General features: G+C 45.9%; 5 protein-coding genes across 5 annotated transcripts; 1 reads left to right on the top strand and 4 right to left on the bottom strand.

Annotated features, from left to right (window-relative positions):
• Positions 1-1836: 1836 nt before the first annotated feature.
• On the bottom strand, positions 1837-2553 carry N7469_002568 (uncharacterized protein; the record flags this gene model as incomplete). The annotated part of the gene is made up of 4 exons (XM_056641488.1): positions 1837-1962; positions 2031-2150; positions 2208-2330; positions 2485-2553. The coding sequence occupies 4 exons, from the start codon at positions 2551-2553 to the stop codon at positions 1837-1839; spliced, it is 438 nt and encodes a 145-aa protein (XP_056503982.1).
• A 4022-nt stretch (positions 2554-6575) lies between these two features.
• On the bottom strand, positions 6576-6806 carry N7469_002569 (uncharacterized protein; the record flags this gene model as incomplete). The annotated part of the gene is made up of 1 exon (XM_056641489.1): positions 6576-6806. The coding sequence occupies one exon, from the start codon at positions 6804-6806 to the stop codon at positions 6576-6578; it is 231 nt and encodes a 76-aa protein (XP_056503983.1).
• A 2569-nt stretch (positions 6807-9375) lies between these two features.
• On the top strand, positions 9376-10590 carry N7469_002570 (uncharacterized protein; the record flags this gene model as incomplete). Its single annotated transcript, XM_056641490.1, has 1 exon — positions 9376-10590. One exon carries the CDS (start codon positions 9376-9378, stop codon positions 10588-10590), a length of 1215 nt encoding a protein of 404 aa, XP_056503984.1.
• Positions 10591-11169: 579 nt separating this feature from the next.
• On the bottom strand, positions 11170-11952 carry N7469_002571 (MARVEL domain-containing protein; the record flags this gene model as incomplete). Its single annotated transcript, XM_056641491.1, has 1 exon — positions 11170-11952. One exon carries the CDS (start codon positions 11950-11952, stop codon positions 11170-11172), a length of 783 nt encoding a protein of 260 aa, XP_056503985.1.
• Positions 11953-13179: 1227 nt separating this feature from the next.
• Positions 13180-15115, bottom strand: N7469_002572 (uncharacterized protein; the record flags this gene model as incomplete). Its single annotated transcript, XM_056641492.1, has 3 exons — positions 13180-14090; positions 14175-14963; positions 15100-15115. The coding sequence occupies 3 exons, from the start codon at positions 15113-15115 to the stop codon at positions 13180-13182; spliced, it is 1716 nt and encodes a 571-aa protein (XP_056503986.1).
• Between the last annotated feature and the right edge of the window lie 1552 nt (positions 15116-16667).

The following is a 16667-nucleotide window of genomic DNA, read 5'->3' on the forward strand; positions in this document are numbered from 1 at the left end:
AAATGGACGAATGGCGATTCGAACGCCAGACTTCTCGCATGCGAAGCGAGCACTCTACCAACTGAGTTATACGCCCAGGAATATTACATAATTTGACATATGCCTTATATGAGCTTCGTTCTCAAATGAAGCTATACAAATGCCCCGGCACAATCTCATCATGCTCGGTTTCGTGACTCTATTTAGACTGAAGCTTGGCTCTTATGTTGCTGGGACTTCCGAGAACTAGGCCATCTCATAATTAACAGCACTACATAATTATTGAGCACTAGTAATACCTGTCCAGATTGAAACAGACAAGGCGGTCGTTCTCTACTCTCCCCATTCATGCGTCCATCAAAGTCATAAGGGGGGGCAGGCCAGGTCTAATTTTCTATGACTCGTAGAAAAGCTCAATTCATTTGGGAAGGTTCCCATATCATTCTTTTGTAGAAGGGATGTCGCAATAGAAAAACCTGAACGGCGGTACCCCCAGAGTATCTGAATTAATTCCATCAGAGGCCTCGGTACTACATACCAGGATTACTGGTATTGTGCTTCTTTGTTCTGTGAGGAGTAATAGTCATTCATGCATATCTCTGCTTTTTTCTCAAAATATATGTGTGCAGAGTAGCAAAAAGACAAAAAATGGACGAATGGCGATTCGAACGCCAGACTTTTCGCATGCAAAGCGAACACTCTACCAACTGAGTTATACGCCCATGAAGTGTTATGTCATCCCTTAATAGCACCTCATGACCTGCTAATATAATCTCTATTAAACTTCATCTGTACTACTACAACACTACTGTCAAGGAACACGGAATATTCCATAGCTTGTTTCTTTATGCATCATGAGAAATCCCCTTTCACCAATATAATTGCTCCCTTGTTAGAGAGGTAGGTCATCCTGACAGCCACATAGAAACGCGTGAGCCAAGGAAATGATTCTGCTGCCAGTGCGCATTATCTATGGAGGTCTGAAGAGAACGCATCGATCGTTTAAACTCCTCGTTGAATTCGGAGGCTTGTCGTAAAAGCTCATTCAGTTTTTGCTCTCTTTCTCTTCCACTCTCCTCGATACGGCCAGTAGCTGGCCTAATATCGGAATGATGTAGCTCCCTTCTCGAATATTCAAGCACGCAATAACGGACCATAGAAATGTACTTAGGAGCAGTTTAAGCGAATCATTATGCATTTGAATACTTTTGGCAACCATTGGATCCTCGGTTTTTTGCCAAAACAGCCATTTGCTGCGTTTTTGCGGTCAGTATTTGGCGGTGGCATTATCGAGTTCGTGGAATGTGTTTTGACACATTGTCATTATAAAGGAAGTTGGCTATAAGCTCTGTGGCCTCTCCTGTCACACTGACAGTCTCGAAGGCTCACATAGTACCTAGTAGAGTACAGTAGCTGAAATTGCAACCGCTTTTCCTATTGGAGTAGATTATGCAGATAGCTTTAATTGCGCCTTCACGGAGAATTTGCGGTATACAAAGTATGTCTATGTCCTTCCGCATATGTTGATCATCATTTCCCTGGCGCACCTCGGCTTTCTCGTACCTAGTTCGCCTCAATACATCACAACACTTGGAATGGAGAAGTGCAAATGGTAATCCCAAGGCTTAAAATTTGTTTCTTTTCTATAACCATACAAAGTACTGTTTTAGAATGACCCAAAGATTCCAACCTTTGGAGTTATATGCGGAATCCTCATTATTCAATGTTTTAATACTATATTGTATTTTGATATCAGACTGCCGACTTCCAAGGTCCTTCATTCTATATCCCGACATAAGTCGTTATGGCTTCAAAAAAAATAAGCACCATGGTAAGATATAATTAAACTTCAATTACTCAAGGCAAGCCCCAGGTGTAAGTTTTTTTGGTGCTAGTAAGGAGCTTGTCAAGGTCTTTGATGGTGTCGGCCAAGCTACTTCCACAGCTAGGTGCGAGGAGGTCGGTAAGGAGGTCGGCAAAATCCTATAACTGTCAGTACACCACCAAACAAAACAAAATCTAGCCTCTGATTCTGAAATATTTGTACTCACGTCGTTGGCACGCTCTAAGGCACGGAGATGCGCAGCCATCTGGTATCCTTTCCCAGCAAGCTCTACATCGACTTGCTTTTCTTTGACCGTATTCAGCATATCAGTGGCAGCGGAAGCGTACTAGGCATTTTTTGGGTTAATATGACTTCGGTATTATTAGAGAACAGGACAACTTACGTTGGTGAATGAGTTACAGGCAGCTTGTTGTTGGTCAGCAGCCAAAGCTTCTCCCTTCCGGGAGGCATCATTCTTTGCTACTTTTTCAGCGTTGGTAAGTAAGTACAAGCGATCGATAGTATCCTTAGATTCATGGTTAGTATGTAACGTAACTTATTGTGATATGTACGTGGGTAAACTAACAGATGCTTTCGAGAGGGCGTTTGTGAGTTCAATGGAGTTTGCGGTTGATTTGCACGTCCTTGGCTAAGACAGTGAAGCCATCAATCCTGCTAACTGCATCCTCAGCGAGGGCGGAGGAAGCAACAGCAAGGAGGCCAACAATGGTGCTGAGTTTGAACTGCATTTTGAATGAATTTGTAAGTAATGGTGGTTGAACAGTGCCGGGAACAGGTCTTCGGCTCCTTATAGATGGTTGCCAGAGGTCGACAAAATTCACTTCCATTGGGAGTACATGGTGCGCTATGAGTCCACCAGGCTCAATGCATTTCATACGTATGAAGTAAAGATGATCGCTTGTAGGTACGAAAAGACTCCATACCAGGGCTTAGTGGATCTTGAGCTGAGCCCGGGTCCCACTCCATAGTGGATAGATCTTGATCGGGAACTCAACAAAGTTGAGGGGGTGGGAATAGGTCCTAAAATTGAGGGCCTGAATACAACAATGAATTAGACAATCGATAGGTCTCATTTAATTTCTAATGAGGAGGATTATTATGTATGAAAAGAGCCCGCAAAGGAAGAGTGAATAATCGGATAAAGCCATTGAACAAGTTCATGCACGGAGGTTTTTAGTGGCCCGGAGGTGTATTGCCGATAAAGCATGATTGGATCGGCATTTTGATAGTTTAATCCGCACAGCCAGCCCCTGTAAAAAGAAAATACAAGATTAAAAAGAGGAAATGTTGTACAACTAGAGAGCCTCGCTCTCAGCACGTTGTGCATGTCAAAAGATCATCTCGAGCATATTTCTTAACTGTCTGTCAGTTAAATCAATCACAATACGTCCTCATTCAAAATTGCTAACTACATGCTAGAGTCATGTCTCATCTATCGATAAATGAAATGAGGCCAGCACGAGATCCCAATAATCTCCGTGCTAGAGATGATAGTGTATTTTCAGAAAGTCAAAGAATCGATCTAAGATTTTAATTGTAAGAAGTCGGTGTGGGAAAGACACTCCATTCATGACCAACCCGTCGATCTTTCTTTCTTCTGGTTGGAAATGAGATCGCTGGTATTCAAAGGAGAAAGCACAAACTCCACAACACGAACCGTGGTGGGTATGATGTAAACCCCAACCCCAGAAGAGAATGAAGCGGGGCGGCGATCGATATTTCGATAGCTGAACTTCGGCAAGTTTTTGATCAAATGAAATCGGGCCAGACAGGTGCCAGTGCCCAAGACTAGTCAAGTAATCCATTGTGATTTTGACGGCCAAATCCCGCAAGCCTCTGTCATTCTGAAAAGAAGAATTATAGATCTCGATAATCGCTCGTGGGGAAACGAATTGGTATCTAATCGCTCCACTAGTTCCCGTTCAACATTTTGTTTGGAAAGAGCTTTTAGACCCTGTATAAACAGACGGTCTTTGTAAGTGAATACCTCTGAATGTGAAGAGATAAGTGGTTAGACATAGGTGCTGGTCCTTTGGAGAGATTGGAAACGCCATTTGAATCGGATGAAATTTTCGTGTGCGGATGTGAATCCTGCTTCCGTTTATCTGTAAATAGACCAGTCTTTACCCTCTAAATCACTCCTGTGACCCTCTCCAGAGATTACTGTAGGGTTGCATCGTGTTGTCATCGTCTTGTTCCTTACCATATCCTTCAAAAGGTTCTAGCACCGATTAAGGCTAAAACGGTCTTGGCAAGTGAATTTGGGAAAGAAAGAGCGTGTAAAAGCGCAAGCCGATTTTGCAAGCTCAGTGGAGCCGGATTATTTAGCTGTTCTGTCATATTGGGCGGAGTCAATGAAAATGCATAAGGCCACTCAGCAGGATCCTGTCACTAGACAGGTTTAGTGCGTATATGTTGGATTATTTGGTGGAACCTTCTTTCAGAGAAAAAAAGAACTCGAATTTTTTCAGCGAGTGTCATATTTGGTTCACCATTGAAAGTATAATCGTCAGACCTGATGCAAAATCAAGCTCGCTTTGAAGGGAAAGGGACACTCAAGCCTGGATCGGGCTCAATATGGATCAAAGGACTATGGCAGACACTCAACCCAACGGGGACAATCTATGTAATAGACTTTCTATGCCAGATCTTGGCTTTTCCTTTCGATTTAGTGTCTACCCTCTCGCCGCTTTTGCTCCCTGGGTAGAATTCAGCACGTTTCTGACCCGCCTGGACTGATCAGTGATCACTCACTGAGTCGTTATTTTTAAACTTTATGTGTGGCGAGACTATTGATTGATAGGCATTGAATTATGGATTTGTTTATAGTTGTTTTGATCCTTTCTGCTGGTTACATGCAAGCTAAGCGAGATTACACAGGTGTTGGTTTTTCTCTTAAATGCGCTTTCCACTCATCAAACTCACAGCTTCACAGCTCCATTCATATTTTGGAAGATATTTTTTGAAGGATATACAAAAGAGTATACAGATCAGCAAATATGCGGTCCGTTTTCATCGCCTCGTTATTTTTCTTCGGTCTCACGATGGCTGCGCCGGTGCAAGATGTCACAGATGATGTGAGATTAGTGCGGGATGTCACAGACGGTGTAAGGTTATTCTGAGCTTGTGGAGATGGCTGTCTGAATATATAACTAATGCAGACACAATCAACAGCTTCCTTATATTGTAAGTAACATATTCCATGGAGATAGCTAAGGCGATATACAGCTAACACAGTTGGAATCAACAGAAAGTTGTACGTTATAATTCTGAAGCAACGAAGAAGGTTACTTGAACCCAAAACTGACAGAGCTGAAATAAATAGAGCGTAAACACCGAAAACGTTGATATTGGTACTGGTGAAAATGGATGTGAGTGATGATTGTGAGCTTGAAGAGATGGTTACCTGAATGCAAAGCTGATATAGACGAATCAACAGACTAGCGATAGTGTAAGTGGCGATTCTGAACCGATGGAGATAGCTACCAGAATGCAGCGCTGATGCAGACGAAACCATTAGATCTAAAGCTATTCGGATTCGGAAGAGGTTATATGTTACGTGACCCGAGAGGTCTTTGATATCGGAGAGGCGTGGCATAGCGCCCACCCCGCTCGACGAAACGAATCCTATGGCGCTTCTATCTCGAATAGTCCTCGCCCCCCTGCATGCAAGAACCACATGATAGAGGCGCTGAATGAGTTCGCTTGAATAGCTAGAATCCTTTGAAGCTTCTTCAAGAATCAGTCTCTGCATCTTACTAGTGATTGAATTGATTCGTTCTCTGGTCCATTGCCTTCTTGCCTAGTCAAAAAGTACTTGCTTGCGTCCTAGTAACCATTACACTATTATGAGTTATATTTATTAGGTTATAGATATAGATATATAATATAAACCCTATATCTACCCTAAAAAATCTATAAAACCTCCATAAAACCCCATAAAAACTCTATACTAGTCTACCTGTTATCCATTGCTAACTGGCCACAGTGAGTAGTCAAGCAGATCTTGTACGCGCACCTTGGTACCATCTTGTTGTAGAGTACATTATGTCCAAAGGTCTGGGCGGGGGAATGTAGGGGGAGAGCAACGATGATCAGACAGGGTCGGAGAGTCTAATTGACACGGTTCGTACGCGACCATTGCTGCCCAAAGGACATCGCTCACCCATGGAACTAGGTCGTCTTGACTTCCGGCGGTATCAAGTCCGTCTACCAAAGTGAGAACCAGTTTGATCTCGGTGCTTCTAAGTATGCCAATACGAGAAGGGGATTTGGGGTCTGATGAATCCGTCGGGAGGCTACTTGACTGTTCAGACTAGTGGGTCTTAGATTATATAGTAGCTGAGTCCGTGGGATTGCATCGGGAACAGCGAACTGAGTATCTTTAGAGTCTCCTCACTGTGGCACGTATTGAAAACCAGCCTCAGCAGCCTCTAGCTGATAGCCATTGCAGATTGTGTGGGGGTGTATGAAGAGATATAAAAAATCAAGTAGCCGGCTAGGTGAAAAGCTAAGCCGTCTCCGCGCGAGAAATTGATGGAAACATAAAAGATCCTGACCTCCCGATTGAGCCTATAAATCTAAAACAGAGCAATACTCACTCATATCCCATGCCCAAATTTCGCGCTCACTCTTACGCTTTTCCTCCGATTTCGACCACTTCTTCTGAGTGGATCTCGTTTCTCGACCACCATGTCACGTTTCTTTTGCGCCTCGACAATATCGTCGTAGCTCATCACTTTGGCATATCCTACAACTGTTTAGCCACTGGGTCATCGAGAATATTGTTCTGTTCAAATAGGATTTGGCTCTCCTCCAGTAACAAGGCGCGCTCCACGAAGACCTTTCGGCCGCTTGGCCTTATGTCTAAAGACGATGTTTGCACCCACTGTCTAGGCTCCCAGTGTCTTGCTCCACCTCTTTTGCGAAGTAAGGCACAATGACCAGAGGTGTTCGAAGTGTGACAGAGGTTGAAAGGCATGGTCTGATTGTGATTCGGAGGGATAGTGGTCTCTGCCTCAGGCCGGATTACTTGCAAATCTCGGAGGACGCGAGATGGATCCTAAGTGCCAATTCTAAACCATTTCGATTTCCTTCAACTTGTTTGATTGCCCGATGGGATGAAGATCAAATCCGTACGATCGCCTGGCCCTTCCTATGGAGTGTGGGCCGTTATATCTCTAATGGCAAATCTGAGCCCATTTATAGGTCACGTCCGATATCAGCCTCATACCCCAAAAGAAAAGTTGCCTCCAAAACTGACAACTACAAAATATTCCAGAGTTATCTAGGTTCCTCTAGTAATCCTGACAACTGGTTCTTCAGACAGTAATTTTAGCAATATGGTGGAGTATACGATGTGGGCGGTTCGACGGGAGACCACCTTTGCCAGTAAAGTTGGCGTGTATGTGATTTGGATCAGAACCACCGTTGCTATCCATGGAAAATTTTTCTTCCAATTGCAGCCCTTTATTCTCCACGGGCTTCACTACCGACCCCTTAGATCAGCAATTGAAAATCGACATGTCCTGATGACCTCCCTTGAGTGGAGAAAAAATGCGGGGGGAGATGGAGATCAAGGGGTTTGCCCCAGGGTGGGCTTCCCCAAGCTTGACGAATGCAGTCAAATCGGGACGAGCTTGCGTCGACAGTATGTAGCGCATATCCATTCTTGAAGTCACCACACTAAACAAACTTTTGAAGCGAACCGCTTCAGCCGCGGGAAGATGCAGAAGAGCGAAATTCCATACATAGAATCCATAGAATCATTCCCTTGAAGGTGACATTCGGCCAAAGATATCCCGAGTGAAGCTCTCGTCGCTGTGGGTACTGTGAATCTCCATGATCCCCTCTCTTATGTATCCCACCCCCTTCTCCCCCATAATGATCGTCAAAGGCTCCGTGTGGAATTCCATCGAACCAATGAATAGCAACGTATCCAAGCTGGACCCAGGTTGGACCCAGGAACTTCGTGCAGGAAGGTAGGGCGATGGCTGGTTGTTCGCAAGGGGCCAAATCGGAATGCGATGATGAGTGGGGATGCAAGAGAATTTGCTATTTGATGGTGGACTGCTCCAACATCTGCACCCTTCAAGGCCTTTCCTGGGGTTTACCTTATACATCCAAACTGTGGTGTACATACAGTAAGTTGCAACTTTATCCAATCCCGGCCCGTCCCGGGTTTCCGATACGATGACAGGAAGCATTTGAACCTTCTAACGCCACTTGGTCTTTCCATCAGCAATCAAAGGGGGATCTTTCATCGGATCGGAGTCCATCGCTATTTGATTCCTCTTTTTGTTTTTTGTTTCTTTCGGGGATACGGTGTTCGTTTGACTGGTGTTTCTTTTGCTCACCGCTGGTTCGATGTCATACTTGTAAGACGCGTGGTCCAGTCAGATAGCCGTTAGGGTGTCGTTTAGTCCACTCTGGATCTTGATTCGAGCTTGATTTTCTGAAGATTCCTTGAATATCATCTGATCTGAGTCCTTGAATTTCGAAGAGGGGGGAGGTTCTACAGTTCTGTCCACCAAGGTTCATCCAAAGTCTCTATAAGAGAGAAAGAGAGAGAGAGAGAGATCAGCGCCATATTGCACCGTCCATCTTTGATCTCGACACCTCGTCATCTCGTCATCTATTTGGCTTTTCTCTTTTCATCCCTTGTCGATCTTCGATTTTATCTTCATTGGTCGCCTCATTGTGAGCAGCCTCGCCGTGGGTCAATGACTCTTTAGCACCGCGGCTTTTGAACTGGTTCTCTTAGTCCTATATCGGAAGCAGTAACTGTCAGACTAAAACTTGGCCATTTAATCTTCTCAACCAGAATACCCAGGGGCTCTACCATAAGTCACATCGATCACCGATGGTTGGTGACTCCTGTCAGCTTTCCAAGTCTCCCCAGTACACGCCTGCGAATTGACAGCCCCGCATCGTGGACTATTCATGATGGATCAAAAATTGTCACAAAGTCTGGTGATGATCTCGGAGATAAATCCGAAAGAAATGCGCAGAACACAAAATGTGGACTTGATGATAGTCAAAGGACTCTGGCAAGGTACGCTTGAAGGAGGAGGGGGAAAGGGTACTCCTTGAAGGGCATCGCCGTAACTAACGTAGTCAACTCTCTTTCTCTCTTCTTTCCAGCTTTCTTCGTTTCACGCCGCGCCAGTGAATCCCAAGCAGATTGCAGATTAGAATATCTCTTCTGGAGGATTTGGAGCAGTGATACTTTGCTTACGACAATGAAGCTTGGCCAGTTGAACGATCTGATCTCACGCATCATCCTTCCCACTCGTCACGCTGGGCAGGCACCAACTACTACTAGTAAACACATTCAGGTGAAGATCCCTTCACATCTGAAACACTCACTTCTTTGTTCACTCATACACTTTCGTATGTCATGTACAAGACTCGACCTTGCTAACCACTTCATCTACACTACACAGTGTCGACCTCGTTCAGAAGCCCAGCCTATTACTGGCTCGCCACATCACATCCAAACTCTACCAGAGTCTAAATCGCAACCAACTCAACCAACTCAGGTAAAAGCGATGCCTCAACCAATACTGAAGAAGTCAAGCGCCCCCCAGGGCGAGTCAAACAAGACCACTCGTCTACTGCTTGAACAACCCGATGGCGGAAGTATCACCCGCAATCCATCCAACTCACCAACGGCTAGCATCCATGAGCCCCAAACAAGGGAGAGCAATAAGGGACGTCAAGCGTCGAAGAAATCACAGGTCACAACAGGAATACGAGCCGGGCGTCGCCGTCCCGTATTCAACCGTCGCAAATCATCACAGACGTCCATATCGAAGTCAGCATCTGGAACCTCTAATGAACAGCACCAAAAGGCTCAACCTCGCGCACGACCGAATACAGATCCCCTTGAAAGTATGGGATCATTTGAACTAGTTTTTGATCCCGATTACGTTCCACCTATCCCCGACTCACCACCACCAACCACCCCAACCCCAGCCCAGACAAAGGAAAGGATCGAGCTCGCCAAGATCAAAGAAGCACTCGCCGACATTGGCAGTATCGACGTACCTAGGCTTTCAAGCAAGACAGGCACGGCTACCACAACTGCAGCAACGAGTCCGAACGTTGCATCTGACCAAACTGACACCCTTCTCTCCCAAGGACTAGAGACGGTTAGTCATGACCCCCAGGAATCCCACTACCACCCAGCAGACAGTGAGAAACAACAAGCTGAACCGAACAGATCCACTGATGGAGTCACCCACTTTCTTGACTCGACCGCGATACCCGGATTCATAGGTCTTCGAAGAGTCCCCATGCCCGAGAAGATGAGAACTACTCTTCTTGACATTCTCAACGACGAAAGTCCTCTAAACCATCCAATCCCACTTCCAGCAAGACCATGGTGGATGTTCGAACATCCATGGGGTCCAATTACTCGCAGAGTACATCTCAAAGACTGGATGCTAAACAGCGAAGACTGGGACAAACAACCATCATCAGATCCACTAATCGAGCCAGGGTTCCGCACCCGATTCGCCGAGGCAATAGCCGCTCTCAGGACCGAAGAAGAAGAAATCATTGCTTTTGCCCATGAAGTCTATTATTTTGACTCGAATGACTGGTCCAATGAGACCGATAATGATACCGAGCAATATTGTTCCGCACTCTCTCAAATGGTGGGAAATGAAACGCAGCAGAGCCGTTCGGCGCGAAAAGAGGACCTTGAGATTGAGCTTGCTGAAGCACAGCCTGATCAGCAGGAGCAACAGGTCGTTTTTTAGGTTTCCAATAGCGATTGTATTACTCAGGTGGAAGCCGGGGCTGTTATGGTAGCCTCGGTTGATACCCTGAACAATCTACCCTACCTTCCTGGTAGAAGACGAGAGATTCGAAGGATGTCGACAAATAGCTGGTCTTTATCATTAATTTCAAGCTCTCATTGCAGGACGATGATTCGCTGTACAATATCATAATCTATTTATCGTATTTTTGAAGTTCAATCGGAGGATGTGATAGAGTTTACTTCCGAGATCATCCACCAGGATTTATTATAGCTTGGTATACGACCAAGAGCGACTATTAATCTACGTTTATCTAGTAGTGTACACCGTATGCAACACAGTTTTGATTTTGATATTGTTAGGATGCATCAAACAACATGGTACAAGAGACTCCCCCGTAATCACAGTAACGCCATCCCATAAATAAGAAATGAGGCCATAAAAGCCAACAGGAAAGGTCATCCTGCAAGAAAGACAAAGTAAATAGAAACATCAGATCACAGAAAACACATAAAACAACCATCATCTAGCTCAACTCCACCACCTATCAACCATCCAATCACTCATAATCCCATCAATCTAAATCGATCCCTCATCCGCCTTCTCCGCATCAACAGAAGTACCAGCCTGCCTTCTAGCCTTCAACCACTTCAACAAAATCCACGAAGAAGTAAACACCCACAACAACAAATTAATCAAATCAATCCAACAAGCATGTCTCATCCGATCAATTCTCCCAGAATCACCTAACCCACTCTCTTTCAAATCCCCCTCACCCTTTTTCTCAGGATAAACACCAATATACATTTTCCCAAAGAGTCCGAAAAGCGTCAACCACAATACGCAAAGAACGAATTCCCAGCCAAACTGCGGAAGTTGTAATGCAGGATTACTAGATCCAGCTCTTGCACTCGCAGAACCAGAGCGACGCATCAAAAATGGAATCACCAGATGAATTATCGCGGTAATAGTAGCCAAACCCCCCGTAACAAGGGCATAAATCCACTTCGAATTCCACGTATCTTTATACTTATGATCATGACGAACATCTCGACCATAAAGGCCTATGACAGTTAATCCGAAGACGAATTGGAAGAATCGAATGGCGGATACTAGCATATATGCTAATTTAGCGCGTTTGCTTTGTGGTGTTCCTGGTGGTTGTGAGAACCGTGTATCTGTACCGGGACCGATATTTGGAGGGTATTCGGACATTGGGTATGGTTGGTTTGGGTAGGTGTTGGTTGGGTATGGGGGTTGTTGACCGTAGAGTTCTGCTTCTTTCTGGGCTTTTTTGGCGGCTTTGTTCTTTTTGTGTCTGTTGTAGCCTAGTTCGAGGACTTTGAGGAATATGAAGGACATGGTGGGTGATGCTGACGGAGTTGTTGAGGTTTGATGTTGGTATTGGTGTTTGTGTTTGGTTCACGATGTATGCGTAAAAGTTCGACAAGTATGAAAAGGGGTTGGTTGAACGAATATGCGTCCAGCGCAGGCTCGAGTTCTTGTCGTACGTATATAAATGAAAAGAAAGATCGAGTGAATGTGCACAGTGATGACCAGTGATGAGGATCTGAGTGGATCGAATAGAGAAAGACAATCAGGAGTTCTATGTAGGACTGATCAACCTGGATAAATCCCAGTGAAGGAAAGCTCCAGTTCAAGCTCAAAGATAGACTGAAAAGAAATGCAGAAAAGACAAAAGAGTAAAGGAAATGGCGAATCTGTCAGAAAGAAAGTCGGAGTTGTTTCATCTATCCAGCGGAATTCGACACGCTTTATAGAGGAATATCAGAATATTCCCTTCTGCCAAGCACTCCCTTCAATGGAAACCATAGTTCTATCTATGGGATTTGGTCTTCATTGCCAGTGCTAGATGAAACACTTCTTCATGGATTATCTGGTACTATGTATGGATCAGCGGTTGGAAAGTCCCCACCATGTCGCGTTGAAGCAGCTTGCACCTCCACCGGATTGTAAATGAACAATGAAAGATGAAACAGTCAAGCAAGAGCTTCAGCCTGACAGCTCTTGTCAGACAATAGGGCTGGCGCTAACTGACGGGAGTTGCGCGGGTCGATGGAGTCAGGGTTAGCGCTACACTTCGCGCGCGCAAGTGCGGGTCGTTTCAAGCTCATCGTCGTACAAACAATGCAGAGCCAATCAATCAAGTTTGTCTAATAATATCATTGGTGTGAGGTTTATTATTAGAGAACATTGGCATTAGTTGTGTTGTTGTTGTTGAGTGGTGCTAGGAATAGTCTATCAAAGAAATGAAATGAAGAGGCAAAAAAAATGAACAGGAATCATCTTCAACGCCTTCAAATGGTATGCACATTGCCCTATATGGCTATTCTGTCATTACAATTACAGATCTCCAAAAAATAAAAATAAAAATAAGACCCGCCAAATAGATCGCGCCAACTCATGATGCTGGAGAGGGGATTTTCGTGATGCAAATCTCGTAACGGTAATCCGTGACGCCAAAAGAAAGATCCAACCCCAAAGAAGAAAACAAAGAAAAAAAGAATTGAGATGAAACTATGCCGAGAAAAAGAGCTGGGGAGTCTGACACTCTGACCCGACGAATTGTCAGGCTGGTCGTCTCGCCCCAGCATCCGCAGCGCCTTTGGTCATTTCTCCCGCCGTCGACGACAATTTAGGATGATTCCCTGACGACGGGAGGGGTGGTTTAAGATCTGCGGGGGAAACAGGATCATGCGAAGGGATCGGATTAGGTTCATCATCATATTCGTGGCCAATATACTCATCATCAGGATGACCAGATCCAGCAGCTGAGGAATGATCGACCGAGGCACGATCATAACCCTGCTGATAGTTTTGGTGCCCGGGAGCATTCTTCGAGTTCTTCGTCGCCTTCTTCGACTTGCGGCCCTTCATCTTGGCTTTCTCCAATAACCGTTTCTTCTCCGCAAGTCGCTTTCGCTCTTTGCGGTCTTTAATCTCATACTGTCGGATGAGTGCCTCCGGAGGATGTCCGAAGATACTCTCATACTCACAAAACTCACAGATCCAAATGTCTTCCAATCTTGGTGGGTGGTGGATATTAGTATACTGCTGTTGAATTTTGCGCTGGCGCGCTGCGAGAGAATATATGCTGCCGGGTGACCGTTTCTTCTTGCGGCTCACGGTGCCTGATCCTGGCTCTCCTGGTGGTGGCGGTTGTGTCCCCGGTGGGAGATGCTGATTACCTTGCGCAGCCATGCTCGGGCTCGTTTGTGTCCCTTGTGTGGAAAAGCCTCGGGGGTTCTGTGTGGTTGGAGCAAGGGGCGACGTAGGTGAGCGGTGGGGTAGAGGGAATGGACTTCGTTGCATAGCCATGCCCTTGGAGGAGTCCGACTCGCACGTAAAGGTGAATTGGGTCTTCGTCGGAGTGGTATTCTCCTGGTCCAAAAGGCTGACATTACTAGGGCCTTGAGGTGGAGAAGAGAGAGAGGCTGCATTTGCAATAGCAGTGGAAATGATCCCCTGGTCTGAGTCACCTTGGGGAGAAAGTTAGCATTACCCCACACTTGTCATTTTCCGCGACGACCCTATCCCAAAGTCCCAGGAACGGTGGAGCTTACCAGATGGCCCAGGAGACGACATCAGTCCGTCCCGACGGCTCGGTGTGCGAGCAGTCATCCAAGCGGTTTGAGCATTGGCGGATAGAGGATTTCTCCCGGAGTTACTCCGTGCTGAACTCCGTCCTAATCTGCCTCGGCCAGAGCCTGAAATACCACTCCCTAAGGGAGACGCCGGACTTCCACTTCCATAATACGTGCCAGTTCCCATGCTATCATTCGCCGCGGCTGGCACCGGGCTGGAATTAGCCAATCCCATACTTGCAAACTCCGGCGAAAGAGCTGAGTGGTGACCGCCCATGTTACCCGGTGTGGGAATCTTGCGCTTCTTCTTGTTGTTTGTGTTCTCAAATGCATCATAACCGTCGGGACCAGCCGAGGATTTAGGCGCTTCATCTTTCCCGGGGTACCCCTGGGGGTGTGAACTTGAACCAGGTGACATTGAACCTCGAAATCCAGCACTGCGTCGAACAACTACAGGACCATCCTCGTCGCCGCTTTCCAATTCTGCAGCTGTGTCAAATACGTGATGCGTGTCGGCCTCGGGGGTTAGCTCATGCGGATCCGATTCGATTGTCTGCTGCACGTAGACTTTGGCGTCGTTGACCGCCTCTTCGGAGTCTCCGGGGATGCCGTAGAATATCTGGGAGGCCGGAGGTGTCGGTGGGTAGTGAATTGTGTCGGCGGTGTCGGTAGACAAGCGAGACCGAAGGGTCTTTTTGGGCAGAGGTCGAATCAGACGATCGGGATAGACGGCAGATGGTGTGTCAGGGGCCGAGTTGAACGTCCCGTCTGCACAAGCACACACGACGTCAGTAACCGAGTAACCAGAGTACATATTCTTGTCCGTAGAGGTGTCTACTAGGGGGTGCCTGGTATAGCCAATGAGGCGGCGAGACAAGGAGGTCCCATAGACGAGTTGACATACTCAGGGTAGCAGTCATCATGCAAGTTCTCAACGCTCGCCCTCAACCACAAGCGTCAAGACTGGTAGTATAAGCCAGCCTTCGATGCCTGTTTGGTTGTTTCCAATTTTCCCTCCTCCGGTAGGTTATCGTGGGGGGTTAAGAGGAAAACCAGCAAGATTGGTAATAATGTGTGATCGTGGGGAAATACGGGATCAGCGGGACTATAGCGAATGCTGGTATTAGATCCTGACGAGACACACAGATAGAAACATGTCGATAGAGAAGAAGAAGAATCGAGCAGTGAATCACCAAATGGGCAACCTGTCAGGCTCATCATGCCTGATTATTCCAACCAACTAGGATGTTCCACAACCACGGGAAATGGGAATATGAACATACCCACAACGAGTGCCAGACCTCAGCACCAAGCAGCACCCACGAAAAGACGAGAATGATAAAAATAGAAAAAATAAGTTGAAAGGATCCGGAGTATAAGAATATTCAAGAATTCAAGGGCTCTTGCAGGAAAAGCCCTCGGGAGATCCTTCGTGAAGTACAAGTTGCGGAGGGGTTTGGAGGGAAATGGAAAGACCAGTGAGAGTCACGGGATTTCGGCTTCCATATGAGACTAGTCCGTTTTTGGTAATAATGGGCACCCAACGAGGTAGTCCGGGGTACTTATTATGCAGCATTCATTTGACATGTTTATAAATGGGGGATTTAAGAGATGTTATGTGGTCTTCCAGGTCAGGTACAATATGTAGACCGAGAAAATAGCTGGTAGGAAGGTGTGGAATGGGAGTACTAGAAGGTAAAGAAAATGGAGTGAATAGAAGTACATAAGTGTATCTGACAGTTCATGATGGGGTTGCTCTACAAGGTTACCTACCATTGTAGTGTGCGCTATGATTGATACTGAATACTGGCACTAGTTGAATCTCAGGAAAGGATGTTTCGGGGAATATACGAATTGGATACTGATTAAGAGGTGGGCACTAGTGTCTTACAATATCTCATCATTGGTGACCAACTTGACTATACAGTCCAAAATTATGAGTACTTGGCAGGTACGGGTGGATACTTTGATAGAACATCGACTATCCGGAGGATCCTCAAACTCAAGACTCTCAGGAAAAGTGACAATCGCAATCCTTCTTGCTTGTATGCATCCGGCGACATCATGTGTGTTCTGCTGAAGCAATGATCTAGCCGTACCTGCATTCCAAGTGGCGAGTGTAGGTGCCGGTGCCTTGCGTGGGAACGGCTTGGATTCCGCACAGGAAAGCTCACTCCCGGCAGCTCAGCCCAATGATGGTTACACCATTTCCGGGTATTACAATCCGAATTTATGATCCTAGAAAAAACATATATCTCCTAGCAAAGAAGTATCGACACGAGGAAAGGAGGGAGACATGTAATGAGAGCGGTGTGAGAGAACGAGGAATCGTGAGGAGGCACATCGATGAACACCCATACGGATTGGACTATTCTTCACCTTTCACTGCAGTCACAAGATGGGGAAAAGGGAATATACACTGATCCAGATACTGACAACACCGTGCAGAGACTTGAATCCATACCAATTCCT

This window comes from Penicillium citrinum (assembly GCF_028827155.1).
Source record: "Penicillium citrinum strain IBT 23319 chromosome Unknown utg000002l:1.0-3833315.0:1.0-3834789.0, whole genome shotgun sequence".
NCBI classification, from domain to species: Eukaryota; Fungi; Ascomycota; class Eurotiomycetes; order Eurotiales; family Aspergillaceae; genus Penicillium; species Penicillium citrinum.